The sequence below is a fragment of the Tupaia chinensis genome, unplaced genomic scaffold (assembly GCF_000334495.1).
Source record: "Tupaia chinensis unplaced genomic scaffold, TupChi_1.0 Scaffold000459_1, whole genome shotgun sequence".
In the NCBI taxonomy this organism is placed as follows: Eukaryota; Metazoa; Chordata; class Mammalia; order Scandentia; family Tupaiidae; genus Tupaia; species Tupaia belangeri.
The window spans coordinates 1,979,894-2,002,894 of NW_006159968.1; the positions used below are offsets into that span (position 1 = coordinate 1,979,894).

The following is a 23,001-nucleotide window of genomic DNA, read 5'->3' on the forward strand; positions in this document are numbered from 1 at the left end:
AGAAATCACCCCCCAGGGGGGATGGTCACGCCGCAATCCCTTCTCCTCCATTCTCCTCTCGGGATCTTGGGCACGCACGCACACGCGCCCGGCGTGAGTTTTTTTAAGCCACCGGGTCCAGGACACGAACCGCAGTCGACTACATGGGAGTCCAGCGACATAGCCATTACGCTAACTGCTGGTTCCCCAGGCCTGTAGTTCTTTGAACAACCTTAGTCACACAGCACCAATCCCTTCCCTCTGCCTGCTCGTGTGTCTGGAAGACGCCTAGTGACCCTCAAATGTCAGCTCAATACCTCCGGCCTTCTAACACCTTGGAGGCTCCCCCAGGCAGATTGAGGGGTCCTTTCTGTGAGCTCCCAGGCCCCTGGAGTAGAGCTCTCGTAGGCATTACCAATTAGCTAATCTCCACACTGGTCTCCCCACTGAGCTGTGTCCAGGCTAGAAAGAGGCTGCTTACCCCTGTTCACCCAACTGCAGCGCAAAATGACCCAGAAACCAGCTCAACGAACGTGTTAAATACATGGCTGAGTGAGCCAATAGAAAGCAAAGGCACTCAGTGTGATAATTTCATACCTGGCTGGAGATTTAGTTAATTAGACTCTCGCAGGCATAGCCTTGCTGCCAATACATGTCTGACTTTTTAAAATCTGCCATCTACGCGTGACACCGAGAACCCAGGGGCCTCTGAGATGAGGAGCAGCCTGCCTGATCTCAGGGTGTGACCTACCTGGGCTTCTTTCTAATGAGAATGGGAGCCCCGGCTGGGATTTTGCACTCTGCCTGGCAGTGGACTTATGGCACTGGCTCTTCCCAAGTGCCCTGTGCATGGGGAGGAGGGAGAGCAGCCTGCAGGCCCAGGCCAGCCTTCTGGGCTGTGAGTTCTGGCTCTGTCACCTACTACTTAGTGCCCCGGAGCAAGTTAATTAACTGCTCTGTAAGTCAGTTTCCTTGCCCGTAAAGCGGTGAGGATGGCAGTAATGGCTGCCTCCTGGAGGGAGCACGTACTGAAAACCCACTTGAGCGACATTCGCGTATGCCAGGCACACTTGTTTCATTCTCTCAACCCTGGGGCCGGGTTCCATTGTCCGCACTGTCCCTGTGTTACAGATGCCAACACTGAGGCACACAGATCATTCCTCTGCCTGTGACCAGAGAGCTGGCAAGCAGCAAACCAGGGAATCCACACTCTCCACCAGAGTGCTAGCCACATCATGTGTATGTGAGAAGCAGGGTGTCAGGGAGTGACTGTGTGGGCTCCCATATCCCTTCTGCAAGGAGGACTAGAACCCGTATGGGTTTCCCTCACACCGGGAAGGATCTGTACCCAGGGCTCTCTGGCGACTCTCCATTGCCATCCCTCCCAACATCTTTAATCTCATGCAGTCCTTCCAGATTCATGTCCACGGAGCAGCACTGTCGCCATTTTAGAGGTGAGCAAAATGGAGGCTCAAGGGGCTAACTGGCTCACTGAGGAGCAACTTGGTGATTTTACCAGAAGCCAGAACCTCTTGCTTCCACTGCCACCTTACAAGAGCTGGGTCAGGGCTACCCAAGGACTTTTCGTACATGACCTCATCTTCACAGCAACTCTACAAGGGGACTATAACTAGCCTCATCCCACAAGAAGGACCCTGAGCATGGAGAGATTAGCTTTCCTGACAAAGGCCTACAGCAGGAAGGGGCCATGCCCTGAGCTCTCTGTCATCTCCATAATGCCCTTAGGAGGCAGACTCTCCCAGGAACATGAAAATGGATGGAGAGAAGGGAGCTCAGTATATGTGCCAGTCCATGCCTTAATAACACCAGCCAGAAGAACAGTAATGTATATTAAGTGTTTTAGTTGTCCCAGTTAACATAGAAGAACTTAATTAGTCCTCATGATAACTCTAAAAGAACCTCCTGTTCTCCATTTTCATTCTACAGATTGAGAAACTCAGGCTCAGAGAGGTTAAGGGACTAGCCCCAAGTCACCCAGCAAGTAGGTGGACATTCACATCTGTTTGTGTGAACCCCCTAGACAACTCTCTGTCATGCTTTGCAGTGGGTCAGGAGGAAGTTTTTCAGGGCCTCATGCTAATGCCATTCTGACAAGGCAGCGAGACTGGCCCACTCTGGCCTCATGGTACCAGACCCAGAACCCCTCGGCAGTCTGGCGCTAGCTCTGGACATACCTGGCCAGACTCTTCCCAATCTGAGGCCCCAAGGTCAAGCATTTTCAGGAAGTAGACACACATGGACATCATGAGAACCTACTGTAGCTACATCCTGGAGCACTTCCTGTTCCCTACCCAGGGTCCCTGCTTCTCCAGAACCCACCCAGCCTGGGTGAAGGAAGAGCCATGCAGCTCCAGAGCCCCTCCCAGGGGTTGAACTTACTCTCACAGGCAGGCCGGCTCCCAGCCACACGGGTCCCAGGCACTTCCTCTCCATTGCCCATGACACACCAGCAGCTGCCCTGGGCTGGGTCACACTGCACCATGGAAAAGCCCCCATCCTCTGCCCCACAGGCTGGGACATAGCCTGGGCTGACTCTCCTGGAGAGGACTCCACTCTTGAGCACCTCGCAGAGACTCGGGCCTTGACAAAGAGACAAGCCAGCTAGGACAGGCCCATAGCTGCACAGCTCACCCTGCCACCCACCATCACAGAAACAGCCTGCCTACAGGGCCTTCCAGCCGGTGTTGAACCACACGGGCAAAGACTGAGCCTTGCTCACCTCTGCAGCACTCCCCCCGTCTGATGCCTGCCCTCTAGGAGTTGAGAGTCTTAAAGGAGACTTAATGAGAGAATGAGCAATCATAGCCCAGGGAGACGAGGGTAAAGAAAGTAGTCTAGGAGCCGGAGGCATGCACGGAGCTCACAGTGGAAGGGAGACCAGCAAAAGCTTCCTGGACGGCCTGATCCATGGCCTGAGTGAGAATTAGCAGGTGGGTGGTGGGAGGAGATGGACACTCTGCAGATGGACTGCAGACACAGAGCCGGGAAGCACAAAGGGCCCATGGGCAGCAGGTGTCCGCCTTCCTATCTACAATTCAAGATTCATCACAAGCAAATCCTGAAGTGCAGGTGATAGAAAAGCGAGAGAATTCAGACACACAGGAGCCAGATGCACGCAGCCCCTGAGTCATGTCAAGGAGCTTCGCTTGGCCCTGAGGACGATGGGAATGTCCATGGTTTTCAGGCAGGGGCAGGGTCGTTGGCACATTACACTTTAAGAATAGCGCCTGGGCTTCCCTGTAGACCGCAGGGCCAAGATGGAAGCCTACAGCCAGACAGGCCTGCTGCGTATCAGCGTCACACAACTGGGAAACTATGGCTCCTCCTCAAGGGCCTGCACATCTCGGTCACAACGCACAGCTCTGCTTCCCACTGTGTTTGCTCCTTCTGAGAACCCACTGGGGTGGGGGAAGAGTGCCCCTGTTTTATAGATGAGAAACTGAGGCATTGCAAGGTGGGCAACACCTCCTTTGCTGTGGGAGCAAGTAGCAGGGCTTGGAGCTCACTAGGGAGGATGGCGACTCACACTGGGCACTGCTGCGTGCGTCGGGCGGCACCCATTCTCCGGATGCTGGGTCCACACACTGCGTGCCCGCTTCTGACGCCTGCAGCCTGGCATACTCTCCTGTCTGAGAGAGAGCCAAGGTCACATCATCACAGGCAAGATGCTTTTGTAACTGACCTGCTGGTGGGCAAATGTCAAGAAGGTCCTTTCCAAAGCATCCTGCGATATCTTCTCCAGATGGGGGGGCTAGGGTGGGAGATTATTAATATGAGGGGGTGGGGAGGCACTTCCTGTTCCCAACCCTTTACATACATCATTTGAATGAATATTTACGGCAACTCTGGGAGGACGGACCACAGTTATCCCATTTTCCGGTGGGGCAAACCAAGGCTCCCTGATAGGGAAAGGGACAGAGCAGCATTCACAGCTGGAGGTGAGTAGGGTCCATCCAGGCCGGAAGCCCTCACTTTCCTGAACCAACCTCATCAGTTCCATAAATGACCTTTGAGGGAGCCCTAGATGGAGGCCCCCAGTGTCCGTAGCAGGGGCTGTCTGACCAGGGACCCACAGAACAAAACCTTGTCAAAGTCAACCCCCCATCCCCAACCTGGCCCAGACTAGCTAAGAAATGCTGACAATGTCACGTCAACTCTCTGGGCCTCAGATCCCCCATCTAAAAACCAAGGAGTTATTAAAAAAAAAAAAAGAATGAAAATGTAAAATCATAAAACAAGAGGCAGGACTAGATTGATCCTTGAGCATGGTCCTTCTAGGAGCCCCTTTGGTGGTAGGAAGTGTCCTGTTCCCTCGGCCATAACAGATCCACGAGCATAGACAGCCATGCTGGAGGAAAGCAGTGTTGTGTGGCTGGGTGCTGCTGCGTGTTTCCTTTGGTATTTGTCTGCAGCTTGTTCCTTCTACAGCCTGTTGCACCTTGTCCCCAGATGAGCACTGGCAGTAATAACAACATTGGCCACTGACTGACAACTGAACTACAGGCTCACCCTGCACTAGCTGTCCCCTGCCCCTTCAATCCACATGGCACCTCGGGAGGCAGACCCTGCTGTCCTCAATCTACACAGAGAGACCCAGAGCAATCCTGCCATGTGCCTCTGGTTCCATAGCTTGTAAGCTGTAAAGGTAAGAGTCAACGCCAAGCAAAGGTTCAAGAAAGTTCTATCAGGTAATGTCTCAAAATTGGGAACTAGGGGCCAGACAGTGGTGCAGTAAAATGCAGCAGGCTGCAAGGCTGACCCACATGTGAAGCTCCTCGTTCAAATCCAGAGGCCTTTGTGAGGACACCACAGGTATGGATGCTCCCATGATCTGGGACTGGCTGAGGCTGGGGGTGGATCATGGCATCAAAACTCTGTTGGGGTGTTTTTTCTCTCTTTCTCTGTCTACCTCTTTTGTTCATGGAAGAGAAACACATTTTTTTTTTAATTAAGAAAAAGAAGTGATAGTCAATAGTTTGACTTTTTCTTGGAAGTTGGGACAAAGACACAGCCTTTGGTTTGGGCAGCAAGAGCCCTGGGTACTGTTTCCTGGCACTGGGGGCCTCCACAAGAGCTGGGCTCAGGACCACACAACCAGAGAGCCTATGAGCCCTGCCCTGGAATGCTTTTGCCTCCCTCAGAAGTAGCGGTTTCTACTTCTCCACAAGCGAGCTTCGGGGTCCAGGAAAACAGAGCAGACTTGCACTTCGGCAGTAGATAATGGTCAATTGAGATAAAGCCTAAATAACATCAGCTAATTCCTCTACAAAACCAATGCTCACAGTGCCAACCAGCAATAGCAAGGAGACTTCTGCTCAGCACTTTAGAGTTTCACGAACTTCTGCACTGCCGAGTTCACCTGGTTGTTATGGAGTCCCAGGAGCAGAGCAGGTGGTGGCTTTCTTATCGTCCCTGTTTTGTGGAAAGAAAACTGAGGCCCAGAGACTTCCGCTCCTTGACACATCCTTCCTCTAAGAGCGTTTACATCAGAACCTCACGCGATTGTTACCATCATCCCAGGAGTGAGAAGACTAGGTAATGATGTCCCAGCCCAGGCTGAGACTGTGAGACACAATGACCACAGTGGCTTCACCAAGATGAAGGCGGGAAAAAACATAGTAGTGACTGTGTAGGTGTTGATTGTTTTTCAAAGGATTTTTTTTTTTTTTTTTCCGTAAGGCACATGCACTGGCTGGAGAGAGACAGTGAGAGACAGTGAGAGGGAACTTGAGCTATCACTGCCTCTGGGGGCGTGTGGGTGACACTGCAATCCTTTCTCTTCCATTCTCCTCCTGGGATTTGGGCACAAATGCACACACATCCCTTGTGATTTTCAAGTCACCAAGTTTGAGACTCAAACTGTGGTCAGCCATGTGGAAGTCCTGAGCCTTGACCACCATGCCAGCCACTGGCCTTCCAAAGGAATTTTTATAAAAGATATTTCTTCAAAACAATTTTAGTTAGAGGGGCTAGCAGGTGGCGTGGTGGTTAAGGGCTCTGGACTCCCACATGGCTGACCACAGTTCAAGTTCCGGACCTGGCAGCTTGCTTTCTCACTTTCTCTCTCTTTCTCTCTCTCTCTACCTCTGTCCCTCTCTGGTCATATTAAAATAAATAAATTTAAATAAAATAATTATTTAAAAGAAAAACAATTTTAGCTAGATAGGACAAAATGTGGCCTGATATAACTTAAAACAAACAAACAAACAACAACAAAAAAAACCAATAACTAAGTAGAGCCCAAAGAAGGGGAAACAGGTTGCCCTAGGTCACACAGCCAAGGTCTATCAGGCTCAGGGCAAACACTCAGGTAAAGAATTCCTCATGAAATTTCAAGGAGACCAAATATACTGAAAACTAGAAAATCGTCTTCAGCCAGATGAGGCAGGTCCTGATTTCCTCCTGAGAGCCCCGTGGGCTTTGGAACCTTACCTCTAGGCAGGTGGGGATGAACAAGTCTTTGGGAGATGGGTTTTTCTGGGAGCCAGCCTGTTTCCAGCTGGAAAGCAGTCCACTGGCTCGAGACATCTCACAAGTGGTGGGGCCTGTGAGAGAAGGAGGGGAACTCTCAACAGACCAGCCAGGCCAGAGAGAAGGTAGTGGCTCAGGCTGAGCCCGAGCTCAGGGCTGTGTGTCTGAGGTGCCCTTCACAGAGCTGCAGCCTCGGAGGAGAAGCAAGCTGAAGTTCAAGGACAAAGACACACGGGGGACTGCCAGCGTTCAGGTGGTAAGTGGGCATTGACGACTCAGGGCTGAGCTCAGGAGGAAGGATGGGGCGGGAGGTACTGACGTGCAAGGGTCACTGAGGCCCCAGGAATGCTGACACTGTGGGAGCAAGTACCCGGGGGAGAACTGGGCTCCCTCGCCACTCTCAGCTGCTTCTCCACACCTATGAGACCCAGAGCACTGGGCAGAGAGGGCCGAGGCCAGTGTGTGCCAGGCCCAGAGCTGGGAAAGTGTGTCTGGCTGCAGTGGGGGGGTGGAGAGCCAGCTTTCAAGGGTTGGGCCACAAGACCCTTAGGTTGAGGAACCACAGTTGGCCAGAGCGCAGATCACCCACCACTGGGGTCGGGCAGAAATCCTCTTGTGAGCTTCACTTACACTGGGGCAGCTGTGGAGAGCGGGCAGTCAGCGAGCCAGGGGTGAACTCTCCCTCCCCATCCACACACCAGCAGTGCCCTAGGAAAGAGTCACAGGACAGAAGTTCAGGAAGTGCACTGGGGACGCACTCCGAGTGCAACAACGTTCCTTCTTGGCATTCATGGCCATGCCAGCAAGATCACCTTTCTGACCCCTGGCCCAGCCCGCTTGCCGACACTGTCCACCTTCACAGGTCTTAGCACCCTGACTGCCCCAGTCACCCCCACCTGACCTTCAGACCAGTCAAAAGTCCCTGCTCCCATTGTGCATGTGAGAACTGAGGCCAGAGAAGCTGAGGGATCCGCTAGTCAGCTCACTCACTTCCCAGTGAGGGCTCTTTCCTTCAATAAAAGAGAGGGTGCCGCTTGGCCTTCGAGGTGCTTGTCCTCCCTTACCTGTGCCGGCGTGGCACTGCACAGGCTCCCAACCTCCAGATGCATCACACTGCGGCATATAGGGTCCAGACCGCAAGAGGGTGGGTGCTCCGGCCAGATCCCCCAGGGCCAGGCGGCGTCTCTCATAGAAGACAACAGCTGCAGTTGGGAGAGAGAGCAGGGTGCGACTCTAGCTCAGTGTGGGCCATGTCGCTGAGAACGACCAACAGGCCCCCATTCCGACCTAATGACAAACCCAGAAATTTCAACCCAAAATACTTCAGAGGCACCCAAGCTGCAGTAGGCCCTCAGCAGACTGGCCTTTAACATAAAATTTAGGTGGAAGATTGAAAGAATCTTTGTAGTCCTCCACAATAACTTCTGTATAGCAGTGATTAGGTCAAGGGGGGTTGCCAGGCACTGAGATATCAGGAATAATAGGTAAGATTGCAAGCATTTGGTATATGCCAGGCACCATCTAAATACATATTTTAATTGATTTAATCCTCACAACAACCCTACAAGTGAGGTAATATTATCCCATTTAACAGATGAGAAAACCAAGACACAGATGGATTAAGCAATTTACCGAAGATGTCACAGCTAGGAAGTGTTGAGCTATCACTGCCTCTGGGGGCGTGTGGGTGACACTGCAATCCTTTCTCTTCCATTCTCCTCCTGGGATTTGGGCACAAATGCACACACATCCCTTGTGATTTTCAAGTCACCAAGTTTGAGACTCAAACTGTGGTCAGCCATGTGGAAGTCCTGAGCCTTGACCACCATGCCAGCCACTGGCCTTCCAAAGGAATTTTTATAAAAGATATTTCTTCAAAACAATTTTAGTTAGAGGGGCTAGCAGGTGGCGTGGTGGTTAAGGGCTCTGGACTCCCACATGGCTGACCACAGTTCAAGTTCCGGACCTGGCAGCATGCTTTCTCACTTTCTCTCTCTTTCTCTCTCTCTCTACCTCTGTCCCTCTCTGGTCATATTAAAATAAATAAATTTAAATAAAATAATTATTTAAAAGAAAAACAATTTTAGCTAGATAGGACAAAATGTGGCCTGATATAACTTAAAACAAACAAACAAACAACAACAAAAAAAACCAATAACTAAGTAGAGCCCAAAGAAGGGGAAACAGGTTGCCCTAGGTCACACAGCCAAGGTCTATCAGGCTCAGGGCAAACACTCAGGTAAAGAATTCCTCATGAAATTTCAAGGAGACCAAATATACTGAAAACTAGAAAATCGTCTTCAGCCAGATGAGGCAGGTCCTGATTTCCTCCTGAGAGCCCCGTGGGCTTTGGAACCTTACCTCTAGGCAGGTGGGGATGAACAAGTCTTTGGGAGATGGGTTTTTCTGGGAGCCAGCCTGTTTCCAGCTGGAAAGCAGTCCACTGGCTCGAGACATCTCACAAGTGGTGGGGCCTGTGAGAGAAGGAGGGGAACTCTCAACAGACCAGCCAGGCCAGAGAGAAGGTAGTGGCTCAGGCTGAGCCCGAGCTCAGGGCTGTGTGTCTGAGGTGCCCTTCACAGAGCTGCAGCCTCGGAGGAGAAGCAAGCTGAAGTTCAAGGACAAAGACACACGGGGGACTGCCAGCGTTCAGGTGGTAAGTGGGCATTGACGACTCAGGGCTGAGCTCAGGAGGAAGGATGGGGCGGGAGGTACTGACGTGCAAGGGTCACTGAGGCCCCAGGAATGCTGACACTGTGGGAGCAAGTACCCGGGGGAGAACTGGGCTCCCTCGCCACTCTCAGCTGCTTCTCCACACCTATGAGACCCAGAGCACTGGGCAGAGAGGGCCGAGGCCAGTGTGTGCCAGGCCCAGAGCTGGGAAAGTGTGTCTGGCTGCAGTGGGGGGGTGGAGAGCCAGCTTTCAAGGGTTGGGCCACAAGACCCTTAGGTTGAGGAACCACAGTTGGCCAGAGCGCAGATCACCCACCACTGGGGTCGGGCAGAAATCCTCTTGTGAGCTTCACTTACACTGGGGCAGCTGTGGAGAGCGGGCAGTCAGCGAGCCAGGGGTGAACTCTCCCTCCCCATCCACACACCAGCAGTGCCCTAGGAAAGAGTCACAGGACAGAAGTTCAGGAAGTGCACTGGGGACGCACTCCGAGTGCAACAACGTTCCTTCTTGGCATTCATGGCCATGCCAGCAAGATCACCTTTCTGACCCCTGGCCCAGCCCGCTTGCCGACACTGTCCACCTTCACAGGTCTTAGCACCCTGACTGCCCCAGTCACCCCCACCTGACCTTCAGACCAGTCAAAAGTCCCTGCTCCCATTGTGCATGTGAGAACTGAGGCCAGAGAAGCTGAGGGATCCGCTAGTCAGCTCACTCACTTCCCAGTGAGGGCTCTTTCCTTCAATAAAAGAGAGGGTGCCGCTTGGCCTTCGAGGTGCTTGTCCTCCCTTACCTGTGCCGGCGTGGCACTGCACAGGCTCCCAACCTCCAGATGCATCACACTGCGGCATATAGGGTCCAGACCGCAAGAGGGTGGGTGCTCCGGCCAGATCCCCCAGGGCCAGGCGGCGTCTCTCATAGAAGACAACAGCTGCAGTTGGGAGAGAGAGCAGGGTGCGACTCTAGCTCAGTGTGGGCCATGTCGCTGAGAACGACCAACAGGCCCCCATTCCGACCTAATGACAAACCCAGAAATTTCAACCCAAAATACTTCAGAGGCACCCAAGCTGCAGTAGGCCCTCAGCAGACTGGCCTTTAACATAAAATTTAGGTGGAAGATTGAAAGAATCTTTGTAGTCCTCCACAATAACTTCTGTATAGCAGTGATTAGGTCAAGGGGGGTTGCCAGGCACTGAGATATCAGGAATAATAGGTAAGATTGCAAGCATTTGGTATATGCCAGGCACCATCTAAATACATATTTTAATTGATTTAATCCTCACAACAACCCTACAAGTGAGGTAATATTATCCCATTTAACAGATGAGAAAACCAAGACACAGATGGATTAAGCAATTTACCGAAGATGTCACAGCTAGGAAGTGGAGGGGCCAGATATTTAATACAAACTGTCAGTCTGTGCAAGCTACTGTCTGAGACTTCCCTGCTAAGTTCTCTGTTCCCCTTCAAGGTTTCATCATCCAGATTCCTGTCTGATTGTCGCAACACCTCCACAAATTTGGGGCTTTCCCACAGTGAGGGAGGTGAAGCGACAAGCCCTTGGTCACCCAGCTAATGACAGTGCACCATGTGCTCGGTGCTGCCCCCCTGCCTGCCTGGCATTTCTGCATGGCATTCTCCACCTGTTATACGAGATGTTGCTCTTAGCCTTTGCTTTAGGCATTTACCTCCTGTACTAGCGCTTGCACTCTTTGGTGCAGTGATTCGTGTTGATTCCGCAAATAGAGCAATGCTTGGCCCACAGTAGGCACTAAATAATTGAGTGAAAAAGAGAATGAAATGCATGAATGCACGAGGGAGAGCGGCAGAGGACAGGCAGCGGTCAGGACACATGGGACTCCTGCCCCTGTCCAGTCTGATCTGCCCGCACTGCTGTCCTCCCTCTGGGTGTGGCCACAAACTGTCCCCAGGCCCCTCTCCAGTCTTCCCTCCAGCCTCCTCCCCACCACTGCACGTGTATGGGGTCGGGCCGTGGTTCCTCACAGATCTCTGTTCGTCACGCGGGCAGTCTCACTGGCAATGGCTTGCTGCACATTGGGCCTGTTCCCCCAATGCCTGTTCCTGGTTTGGTACAAAGATCTGATCACTGGTGTAGCACAGTGAGCACCTGATCAAAGGTAAGTTTCAAGTATCATTTAGCTGTTATTATGGGCTAGAAAACTGTGGGACCTCTGAGCTCATTCCTCTATCATACACAGGTAATGATCCGTGTCTTTGGAGTTGTTCAGCATCAGATAAGATCATATCTCTAACTGTTCCCAGGAATGAGGGGTCCTCTCCCTCCCCTCTTCATGGTGTTCTCAAATTCTTGGAAACGGAGCAAAGCTTTGGAACAGGCCATGAGGGGTGCATGCCATTTGGGGCCGGCATCCCTGACACTGTAACACAAATGTATGGCTACCTGGGGATGCATGTGACATTCGCAATACAAAACGTAGAGCTCTGTCCCAGAGCAGTTCTGCTGGAGGACTGGGCAGCATTTCAGCATCAGCTGTGTCAAAACCACTTTGCCAGGAGCCCACCAGCCTAGGGAAATTAAGATCGTAAAGCCCTAAAGGGCTGGAAGGCGGTGCAGCACAGCCCCTGCACAGTTAGGCCACATGAGCTGACTCTGTGTTCAGACCTGGGCGCCTCCCTCACCACGCCAGGTACACACATGGCCATGATCCAGGATGGCTGGGTTGGGGCAGGGGGTGGGGGGAATCACTGTGTTCAAGACCATTCTGAGGATGCTAGCTTGGTCTCTCATTGTCTTGCTCATAGAAGAAATAGATTAATTTAAAAAAAAAAATTTAAAGATGACCACAGACATTGACCCAAGCTCTCACTTCCCCACAGCACTCACCGGACTGCGCGGCCAGGCGAATGGCATAATCGCCGCCTCGGGAGAACTTCTCCGAGAAAGCCTCCCGGGTTGGGGAGAGTGCGGGGAGGCTGAGCTCCTCGTTAGTCAGCCAGATTCCCTTGGCCACCAGGAAACTCTCTCCCAACGGGAACCAAGAACTGTTGGAAGCTGAGACAATCTCTTCTGTTTCCTTCGTAAACTGTAGGACACGACGTTTCGCTTGCTCACAGGAGCCAGGACCTAGGGAATACAAATATTACAGATGGATTTACTTACTCAGCCATAGTCTCCTTTGACCTCTCTGATGTGCACACAAACACACATACACACAACACAGATGTACACACACATTGCTGCCTCAGTTTTTCCCTTCACCTTAGCTCTTTTCACCAACTGGGATTTCTTTCTGTTTTGTCTCCATGATAGCATTCACTCGACAGTATGGAGGACCCACTACATAAGATTAGGAATAGCTACTCCAAACCACAGATCATGCTCAGCACGTTTACACAGATGGCCAAATTAATCTGTGCAACAGCATGGTAAGATATTCTTGCCATGTTACAAATGAAATACTGCAGCATGGAGAAGTCACATAGCTCAAACAAGCTCCTAGCTAGCAACTATAGACTCAGATTTCCAGTGGAGACAGTCTTATTCTAGAAACAGGGATCTCAACTAGCTGTTTCTAACCTAATGGAAGTATGAACACACGACTGATGGATGGAAAGATACTAAAAGTTGAAGGGAAGCTTTATAGATTAGTAGATAATAATTCTTTTTCTTTAATTGCCAGAGGGCATGCCAACTTCTTAGAGACAGAGAGAGAGAGACAAAGAAATTGAAAGAAGAGGGAAAAAGCACCCCTCAATGGGGCATGGTTATTCCACGATCTTCTCCTTCATTTCTCCATCTTATGGGGATTTGGAGCACGCACACACATGCAACTGGTGTATTTTTTAACCCATCAGGACCAGAGTTAAAACTAGACAGTCAGCCATTTGGAATACAACTCCTTTAACCACTAGATTATTAGGCCAGCCTGAGATGTATTCTTATAAAGAGGAAAGGTCATAGCTCTCTGAGACCCCAGGGTTCTACTATTTGGTCACTTATTATCTGCGTGGCCAAGGATAATGTGCTTAATTTCTCCGAGCTTTGATCTCATCTCCTGATCTATGCAATGCGGAAAATTGGGGAATCTGCATCATCACTTTTTGACAATTCTATGAAGTGTCACAAAGGAAGTGCTTGGCACCGTGTCTAGCATGTGCTGTCCTAATTGTCACTAGTAGCAAAAGTCAACCTCACCATATTTATCCTAGTCACATTGTGAATTCAACAGTAGAGGCGTTCGCGGCACTCTTGGAGAAGCACAGGATCAGCATAAGCCCTTGGTCTCTGGCATTCGAGGACATGATTGTTTTCTTGTCCAAATGGATATTCTTGACCAAATAATCTATCCTATTAAACCCAGGGATTTGGACTTTCTGAAGCAAAACTCATATTTAAAAATCTTTGCTTGCTGTCTGTTTCTTCCAGGATAAAGTGAAAATTCTTGGACTGGGCACATAGGTTGTTTTTTAAATCTGTCCCTAATTTATCTCCCACCTCTTTTTCCCTCTGGGCCAGTCCTTCTCAAGCTTAGGGGTGTGCAGGACTCGCCTCGGACTACTGTAGCGATGCAGATTTTGATTCACTGGGGCAGGGGACTGAGGTCCTGAACCTCGGGCAAGTTCCCAAGTGATGCCAATGCCACTGGCCCTCCCTTAGTGTGCCAAGGCTCTAAACCACTGGTCTCCAAGCCCTTGTGATCACACACCCTCATCAATAGATGAGTTTGAGTATGAACCCCTGATATGGGTTTTTCTTCAGTATAAAGTATGTTCATGTACCACTATAATAATATACTAGGTGACATTTTCTAAGCAGTTTTAGCTATTAACATTTAACTTCAAAAATAAATAGATAAATAAATACATAAATAAGTATGTTAAGGAAAAAGATAAGAATATGGACCAATATGGACCAATGTTCTAATATGTGTTTTCTAGTAGATCGTCCCATATACATGGCCATCTACTTTACACAGCCTCCTGGCACTTGGAGAAAATGTCAACAAACTCCAAAGCTGGTTCAACACTCCGGCCAGCATTCAGACCAGGGCGAATAAGACCAGGCACTAAAGTTGCTAGGTACTTTTGGTATCAGCAACTCAGGCTCCTAAAATTGTATGAAAGGAGGCCAAATTTAGTCTTAGAACATCTACAATTATAGAAATGTCCCCACATTGGAGATATAATCATTGGTATGGAGGGTGATTTTAGGGGATCTCAGAAAAATAAATAAGATTTCTTTCTTACTTCCTCTTTTCCTTCTTTCTTTTTTAATTGTCAGAGGGTGTATACAGTTACCAGAGAAACAGAGATGGGGGTGGTAAAAGAAGGAGAAAACACCTTCCAACAGGATGTGGTCATGCCATAATCCCTTCTCCTCCAATTCTCCATCCTGTAAGGATTTTAGGAACACACACATATGTGCCTTGTGTTTTTTAGGTTGCTAGGGCTGAGACTAAGCCACAGCCAGCCATGTGGGATCCAGCCTCCTTTAGCCATTAGGCCACGGGGCAAGCCCCATGAGATTTTAACAGTCGTGACAATATTAATGTGCTGACTTTGAGTGTGAGCCTATAACTAGATCTTGGCATTTTAATGAAGAATCCTACTGTTGTCTCCAGGCTGTTCCAAATGCCAAGGGTAACACTATTCTCATCACATGATCCTTTCACTTAACATTCTATTTGTTGTTAGAAGAGTCATGACACATTTTGCATAGAAAAACAGAAAAAAATACGTCATGACTTTTCTGAGAACCCAATAAAAATTTACTTACTGCTAAATCCTAAACTTTGGCTAAAATAGTCTGACAAATTTTAACTTTGCTCAGAAGGGTCTAGACAATGCTGACAATTGTAAAGAATGAATGCAGATATTTCCTGATCTTCAACAACTATAATATTACCTATAATATTAGTAACTGCTGGTTAGAAATAGCTTGATTAAAAAATGTTGAATCTACCTGGTTGTTCTCTCAAGCTGCTGGCATGGCTATTTGACATTTAGTAAGATATTTTAATTCAAGACAAATAGTCAACATCATTCCATGTATGCCACAAATACCACAACCTTCCTGTGTGTCTGCCTGCCGTAGAACTGCACACATCGCCCGCTATCTTTTCCTTAATCCCGCCAAGCCAATCAGAGGAACTTAGGGTGGCACTTTCCTGAGGCTCTAAGCCCTTACTAGCACTCTGTGCCAGCAGTGGGTGCACCATAACACTTGTTGATTCATCAGATGGTGCGCCTGACATATGTTATTGAAGCGCTGGCCATAAAAGGACAAGACCATGGTCATGTTCACTTTTATAGCCTTTATTGGCTCTAAGATAATGCTTTGCACATAGACGATACCCAGTAAAAATGAAGGCATTGGTTTAAATAATCAATTACATGAAAACTTAAAAATGTGCTGTGATAACCTTGCCAACACCAGGTGGTGTAACTGTGCAAAAATCACTTCCTCATTCTCAAATATACATTGAAGGGATGTGCCCGGGCATCTCTAAACCCCATTCCAGCTTTGATGCCCAATGCCCTCCCACCAGATAACCTATCTTAAAAACACACAAACTCAGTTCTTCACAAGAGTTAACTCACATGCTGGGACGTTGCCTGGCTCTGCCCTTGTTCCGTCCAGTTCTTGCCCAGCTGCATCCACACACCAGCAGCTCCGAAGGTCAAAGTGTGCCAAGGGAGTGCTGAAGTCTGAGTAGGACCCTGGGTATCTGCTGAGCTGGCCACTTAGGATCTGCCAAAAGAGGTAGGGCTCCAGGAGGATGTTTTCCCCAGGCTGGGACAGACTCCCTTCCAACACTGTCAGTGGGACATCTTGGAAGGAGGAGTATTTTGTCAACACTGGGAAGATGCCTTGTTGGCCAGCCTCATACAGACTTTGAATAAAGAGACGAAAGTTTCCAGAGGCTGCTTCTCTATAGCTCATAATCTTCATGAGCAACTCAGCAGGGGTCAGCTCTTGGCCATCCTTGTTCTGAGCTTCCCACCACTCGTACCACTCGAAGACCTGCTCAGGAGGACCATCACATTGCACTCGACTCCACTGCCCATTGGCGCTGCACTGTGGAATATAGGTGCTTGAAAGGGTAGGTAGCACGCTGGAGTTAGAGAGCAGGGCCCACACTGTCCCCAAGAAAGCTTGCTCAGCCTGTAATTGACAGGAGGTGGGACCTGGGAAAAAACAATGAGCAGATGTTTCAATTTAAGAAATCTGGTAAGCCAGGAAGATCAAGATCAAACCACTTGTCCAAAGTCCATCTAAAAATCCTACATAGCTATAGAAATCCCACGAGCCTTAAGTATGTGAGCAACACCTAGAAAGAGTCACCCCATGACTAAATTGGCACTGCTAAGATGCCGATTCACCAGCTCCTGATCAGCCCTAACAGAAAGGTACGTGGCAGCTCTTTAAAGCCAAATCTCCTCATTCACTCATTAGAATGACTAGCATAATCCAGGGTTTCCTAGATAATTTCTAATTTGAGCAGCTAATTTTGTCATTAATTGAAGTTTGGCCTTTTGTCACGAGTGAATTCCTCTATTTATTTATTTATTTTTCTTTTTAAATTCACACAGGGTGGGTGCACTCATCTGAGAGAGAGTGAGAGAGAGAGAGTAAGAGAGAGAGAGAGAAAATGAGAAATCATCCCCTAGGGGGGATGGCCTGCCACGGTCCCTTCTCCTCCATTCTCCTCCTGGCATCTTAGGCATGCACACAGACATGGCTGGCATGTTCTTCAAGCTGCTGGGTCCAGGACTCCACCTGTGCAGTCGGCCATGTGAGATCCAGTTGCCTCACCACCATGCTACTGGCTGGCCTATGAGTTCCTTTTTCTATAATGCATTCAGTCAGAGTCTAAAGAGAGACTCAGAGAGTTCACAATTGAATACCTAGCAGACTTACATTGCTTGGCCTCGCCTGTTGTACTTTGAGTTCCAGGAATGGCCTGACCCTCAGCGTCAACACAGTAGCACTCTGAATTGAAGCACTGGACGGGTAGGAAATATCCCTCACTGGTACAAGAAGGGACAAATAAACTGGATCCAGCAGGCTGGCTATCTGCAAGGCTTTGCATGCGAGCCCTTTGCTTTTCACACTCCGTGGGGCACCTCGGCCGGCCACCTCTGACTCTCGAGCCAGGAAGTGGTTTTCCCTGGGAATCTACACACCAGCACTCCCCAGCGAAGCACTGGACATCCTTGTAGCTTCCTTCTGTCGTGCATGATGGTACAAAAAGCCTTTCAGGTATCTGTTCACAGGGCCGGGAGCTGAGCATCATTTCCATCACATCTCCTAAATCCCTTGCTACATCTTCAGGCACAGAAATGGCATACTGCAAGAAGAGAAGGAATTCTGGAAGGTCTAGGAGAGAAGCAAGGGATTTTAAGGCATTCTTGTTCTCTTGTAAATTGACTTCCAAGCCAAAGCTGCCCACAATGGCCTTATTTGCAGCAACAGTCTTCTGGGCAGCTTTGGGGGTTTCTGTGGTGGAATTTGAATCCAATTCCGTGGCGAGTGACTTGGCTAGATCTACAAGTCCTCCTCCATTCTGGAAGCCAGGGAGCCCAAGCTGCTGAAAAAACTGACTGAAGTTAAATGTGCCTCTTGTGCCAATGGCTCCGGACAAGTTAAACTGGCCAACGTTCTCCAAAAAATTCCCTCCAAAGAGGTTTTGCTGAAGTCGCTTCGGGTTCGTGGTAAACTGGAGGGCCAGACGGGCCAGCTCTCGGGAGGGAAAAAGCACCCTGACGGCTTCTTTGAGGAGGCTTTCTGAGGAAGGAGACTGTTGATCCTGCCCTTGTACCAACAGGTGGAGAAGCCCAGAGTCAACAAAGAGCTGCGTGATCGTGGCGGGGCAGGATGTGGCAGACCCGGCTACTCTCCGAGAGGCCCAACTTCCCTCGGGAGAAGAGAACAAGTCGTGCTGGCTGAAGTAGCCTGCGGTCCCAAAGAACAGTCTGGCTAAGGCCTGCTGCCTCTCTGAGGCACAGGACTGGTCTGAAGCTGCAGGAAACAAAGCAAATGGGAGAAAGTATTTCCACATCACAAGCCATCCTCAGAAAGAACCCCTCAGAAATCTCTGGAAGTTAGATGCCAAAGAATTTAATTGAGGACACCTACCATTGGACCACATTTCTCTCATGTCCTGTTTTTTTCCTTTCCCTCCTTGCTGCCCTATGGTGACTTCTGGGGGAACTAACTCTTTCTGACATCATCACTCACCCAGTCTGCACTAGAGGTTGACCCCTTCTCAAACAAGTCTCCGTTCTAATCATCTGATCCCATTCACCAACTGTACTGGGTTGACCAGCATCCCCTTCAAAATACACATCAACCAAGAACCTCAGGCTGTGGCCTTTATTAGAAATAGGTTCTCTGAAGTTGCACTCAAGATACAATGAGGTCGGATTAGGATGGACTCTGAATATACTGACTGGTGTCCTTATAAGAAGGTCATGCGAAAACACAGAGACATACAGGGAAGAAAGTCACGTGAGGACAGAGGCACAGGTGGGAGCGATGCAGCTATAAGCCAATGAATACTAAAAATTGCCTCCAACCGCTGAAAGCTAGGAAGGAAAGGAAGGATTCTTCCCTGGGACCTTAGAGGGGAGCATGTCTACTAACCCTGTGACTTCAGACTTGGGGCCTTCAGTGCTGTGTGAGAATACACTTCTGTCATTTAATGCCACCCAGTTCATGGTGATCTGTAATGGCAGCCCTAGGAAGCTAGTACACCAACTACGTCCTGTTTGTAGTTAATGAAATGTCTCCCAGCATTCCATTAGAATTCTTAATGGACTTCAGTGCTTTGCTATATGCTGTTCACATGGTTGCTTAATTCCCTTTGTCTAGATTAACTATTGGGTTGCTAGAAAAGTCATGACGCATTTTTCTATGCAAAGAAAGTCATGACTTTTTCTGACAACCCAATAGTTTTTAGACTTGGAGGCAGGAAAAGAATCAACCATACCATGAGTGCTGTTAGTATTTCCTATAGTAAAAAGTATTTCCCTATATTGTACTATGCAATATTGTAATATAATATGGGAAATACGTTGCCTATGATATAATACAATAATGCTCACCCATAAAACACACTTAGCACATTTTGGGCTTCTTGGCCTTTCCTTGAAATTACCCATTAAACAGGAATCAACCCATTTTCCTCCATGCCTGTTCGGGTCATTCCACTTAAACATTCTAGATGGACTGAAATTAAGCAAGGGGAAAGATGTAGAACTCAGAATGCTAATGCTGTCTTAGTCACAGAAGCGGAAGTAGGTCAGCTCCATTGTCCTCCAGAAAACCATGGGTTTTAGGGGACCAGTTAGGCTGACTACCTCATCCCCAACTTTTTAAAATAACATTTTCCTCTCAATTCACATAGATGCCAAAAAGGAAGTCTGCCAATTTCCCTCTGTAACCAGGCAACAGAGAAAGAACTGGAACATATGGTTGAGGGGAAAAGAAAAAAAATGTAAAAGACTGGCAACCTCAGTGCACATAACACATCCCTCAGCAGGCCACGGCTCCTTAATGGGTATTACAGGAGGATATGGAAGAAATCAAGTCCACTGCTTTGCTATCCTCTTTCCAAATTAAAAGCTTGTCCTGTCCATTCGTTTGTTACGTAGCATTACCAAGACTAAGAAACCCAGAGATTGTTTCTATGTGGCATGTGTTTCTACAGAAATAGGACAGATACATGAAAGAGGAAAGGTAAAGTAAAAGAATGTCTATGCATTTGATAGAACTATTGTTACTAATATGGAAAACTATCATTCTTCATTTTCAGTAAATGAAAGGGCACAGCATTCTCTAGGATTTAATAGAACTGAAATGTGATTATAAATACCTTCAAGGCAGGGCTGTGGAATTTTTTGTTTCAACATTCTTATGCATGGCAGATAGAATACTATCAAATACCATGCAGAATATTCAAAATGTTAACTTGGAGAAATTGAATGATTTAACAGGAATTACTGAATGAATCTTGATACATATCTATTTTGAAGCTATAAAAAGACCTGAATTCCTCCTTCACTATTTCAAATCCTTCTGAATCTCCCCGGCTCATCCAAGTTGGAAGCCTGTGAGTGTTTCTGGATTCCTCCCACCCCCTTACCATAAGCATCCTTCAAAATCTCACTGGCAAGATAGAATGAGGTTTTACTGAAATTAAATTAAAGTGGGTCTTACTGAAATGATAGTTCTCATGTCCGTGCCCTGTCCCCAGCTCTGTTTCAGTTTTAGTATCGGTCCTCATACTGGGTTAAATAGTGTCCTCCCCCGAAGTTCACACTCTGCCCAGAACTGCAGAAGTGTTACTACATTTGGAGAAAGGGTCTCTGTGGATGTAATTAGCTCAGATGAGGTCATCATGGATGGGGGAGGGGCTTAATCAAACATGGCCGTGCTTCTGACAAGAAGAAACAGTCATAGAGACAAACACAGAGGGAAGACAGCCATGTGACAAGGGAAGCAAAGATGGGAATTGTGCTGCCACGTAACAAAGGGACCAGGGTGATAGGCAACGACCATGAGCTATGGATAGGCAGAGGCAAGGGTGGATCCTCCCTGAATGCCTATGGAAGGAACACGGCTCTGTCCACACACTGATTTTGGACTTCCAGCCTCCAAAACTATGAGATAGTAAGTTTCTGTGTTTCCAAGTTACCCAGTTGGTGGTGATTTATTATGAGAACCTCAGGAAGCTCATAGAGTCCCCAACATCTCTCTTCGGGACACGGCAGTGACCTAACTGGCCCCATTGTCCTAGTGTCTCCTCCACAATTTCTGGATGATCTGTTGCCATCTTCATCTGACCTTCAGGGTAAAGCCTCCAAGGCCCTGCTGTGAAGACCTCGCTGTGTTACTCCTGCCCTCCCAGAGCACCACCTACTGTGACTCCAACAGTTCTCCGCACCCTCTCACAGCATATCAGTGCCTATTACTCCGGTGTTAGCAGTGACTTCCCCTGTTGTCTACATAGAGAACATCTTTCCTTACTTTCCTCCTTCAGGAAACACCGTTACTTCAGAAGACTCCAGTCAAGTGCCACCTCTTCCATGAAGCCTTCTAAATGCTTACTCATAGATGCTACAAGACAGAATTGGCATCGCCTCCCTTCCTCCTCTAGGCTCCTTTAATTGCCTGTGCACAGTTCTCTCATGGCATACATAAGCCTAATCCTCTGTTATTCCTTCACCTGTGAAGCCCGCAGTCTTCCCTGAGCTCCCTGAGGATGCAGCTATGTCTGACATGAGATGAGAAACATGGGCCATGAATGATGATAAAGTGCCTTTCAATCACAGGAGGGCGGGGGAGGGGGACACACCCAGTAGGCAGCAGAATTAATGGGTTCCAGAGAGGTTGGATTAGAGAAACAGTTACAGTAACGTGTGCTGAGGAGAGAAGGAGGAAACCCACCACAAGATGGCAGTTCCCCTTGCCGCCGAGTTCCATGGATCTCCTTCCCCTGGGCGTCCACACACCAGCATGGCCCTTCTGTCTGGCACTGCACTGCCTGGTAGTCCCCATTTCGGAGGCAGCTCGGAATATAAGGGTGACCAAAGCTGGTTGCTGCAAACCGCTCCACTTCGCATTTGGTGGGGCCTAGAAGAAATCCACATGGTAAAGAAAGAGTGCGTGTGAACAACGCCTGCCGAGCGTACAGCTGGCGCTGCTGTTTGCCGTTGGAATGGTTTCAACCTCCGCGCTCACTTTGGTGGGAGAGTCAGGGGGGGAATGCAGACTTTAAAACCCACGTGGGTCCCCCAGGAGAAACATACACATCTGTGTGAGCTTCTCACTTACAGCGGAACCTGCCGGAAACGACTAACTGCACCGCTAGGAACCGCCGCTGCAATATCCGGTACCGGGGGAAAACACAGAGGGAAGACAGCCATGTGACAAGGGAAGCAAAGATGGGAATTGTGCTGCCACGTAACAAAGGGACCAGGGTGATAGGCAACGACCATGAGCTATGGATAGGCAGAGGCAAGGGTGGATCCTCCCTGAATGCCTATGGAAGGAACACGGCTCTGTCCACACACTGATTTTGGACTTCCAGCCTCCAAAACTATGAGATAGTAAGTTTCTGTGTTTCCAAGTTACCCAGTTGGTGGTGATTTATTATGAGAACCTCAGGAAGCTCATAGAGTCCCCAACATCTCTCTTCGGGACACGGCAGTGACCTAACTGGCCCCATTGTCCTAGTGTCTCCTCCACAATTTCTGGATGATCTGTTGCCATCTTCATCTGACCTTCAGGGTAAAGCCTCCAAGGCCCTGCTGTGAAGACCTCGCTGTGTTACTCCTGCCCTCCCAGAGCACCACCTACTGTGACTCCAACAGTTCTCCGCACCCTCTCACAGCATATCAGTGCCTATTACTCCGGTGTTAGCAGTGACTTCCCCTGTTGTCTACATAGAGAACATCTTTCCTTACTTTCCTCCTTCAGGAAACACCGTTACTTCAGAAGACTCCAGTCAAGTGCCACCTCTTCCATGAAGCCTTCTAAATGCTTACTCATAGATGCTACAAGACAGAATTGGCATCGCCTCCCTTCCTCCTCTAGGCTCCTTTAATTGCCTGTGCACAGTTCTCTCATGGCATACATAAGCCTAATCCTCTGTTATTCCTTCACCTGTGAAGCCCGCAGTCTTCCCTGAGCTCCCTGAGGATGCAGCTATGTCTGACATGAGATGAGAAACATGGGCCATGAATGATGATAAAGTGCCTTTCAATCACAGGAGGGCGGGGGAGGGGGACACACCCAGTAGGCAGCAGAATTAATGGGTTCCAGAGAGGTTGGATTAGAGAAACAGTTACAGTAACGTGTGCTGAGGAGAGAA

At 48.9% G+C, this 23,001-nt stretch overlaps 1 protein-coding gene across 1 annotated transcript in view; it reads right to left on the reverse strand.

Annotated features, from left to right (window-relative positions):
• TG (thyroglobulin) overlaps positions 1-23,001 on the reverse strand; it is a 262,258-nt gene that overhangs the window by 228,954 nt on the left and 10,303 nt on the right. The window contains exons 10-17 of the mRNA XM_006155527.1: positions 17,046-18,146; positions 15,725-16,312; positions 12,009-12,248; positions 9,936-10,073; positions 9,502-9,579; positions 8,833-8,945; positions 3,527-3,629; positions 2,380-2,580 (exon numbers count right to left, since the gene is read on the reverse strand). Coding sequence (XP_006155589.1) covers positions 2,380-2,580; positions 3,527-3,629; positions 8,833-8,945; positions 9,502-9,579; positions 9,936-10,073; positions 12,009-12,248; positions 15,725-16,312; positions 17,046-18,146 — 2,562 coding nt within the window. The remainder of the gene's footprint in view (positions 1-2,379; positions 2,581-3,526; positions 3,630-8,832; positions 8,946-9,501; positions 9,580-9,935; positions 10,074-12,008; positions 12,249-15,724; positions 16,313-17,045; positions 18,147-23,001) is intronic.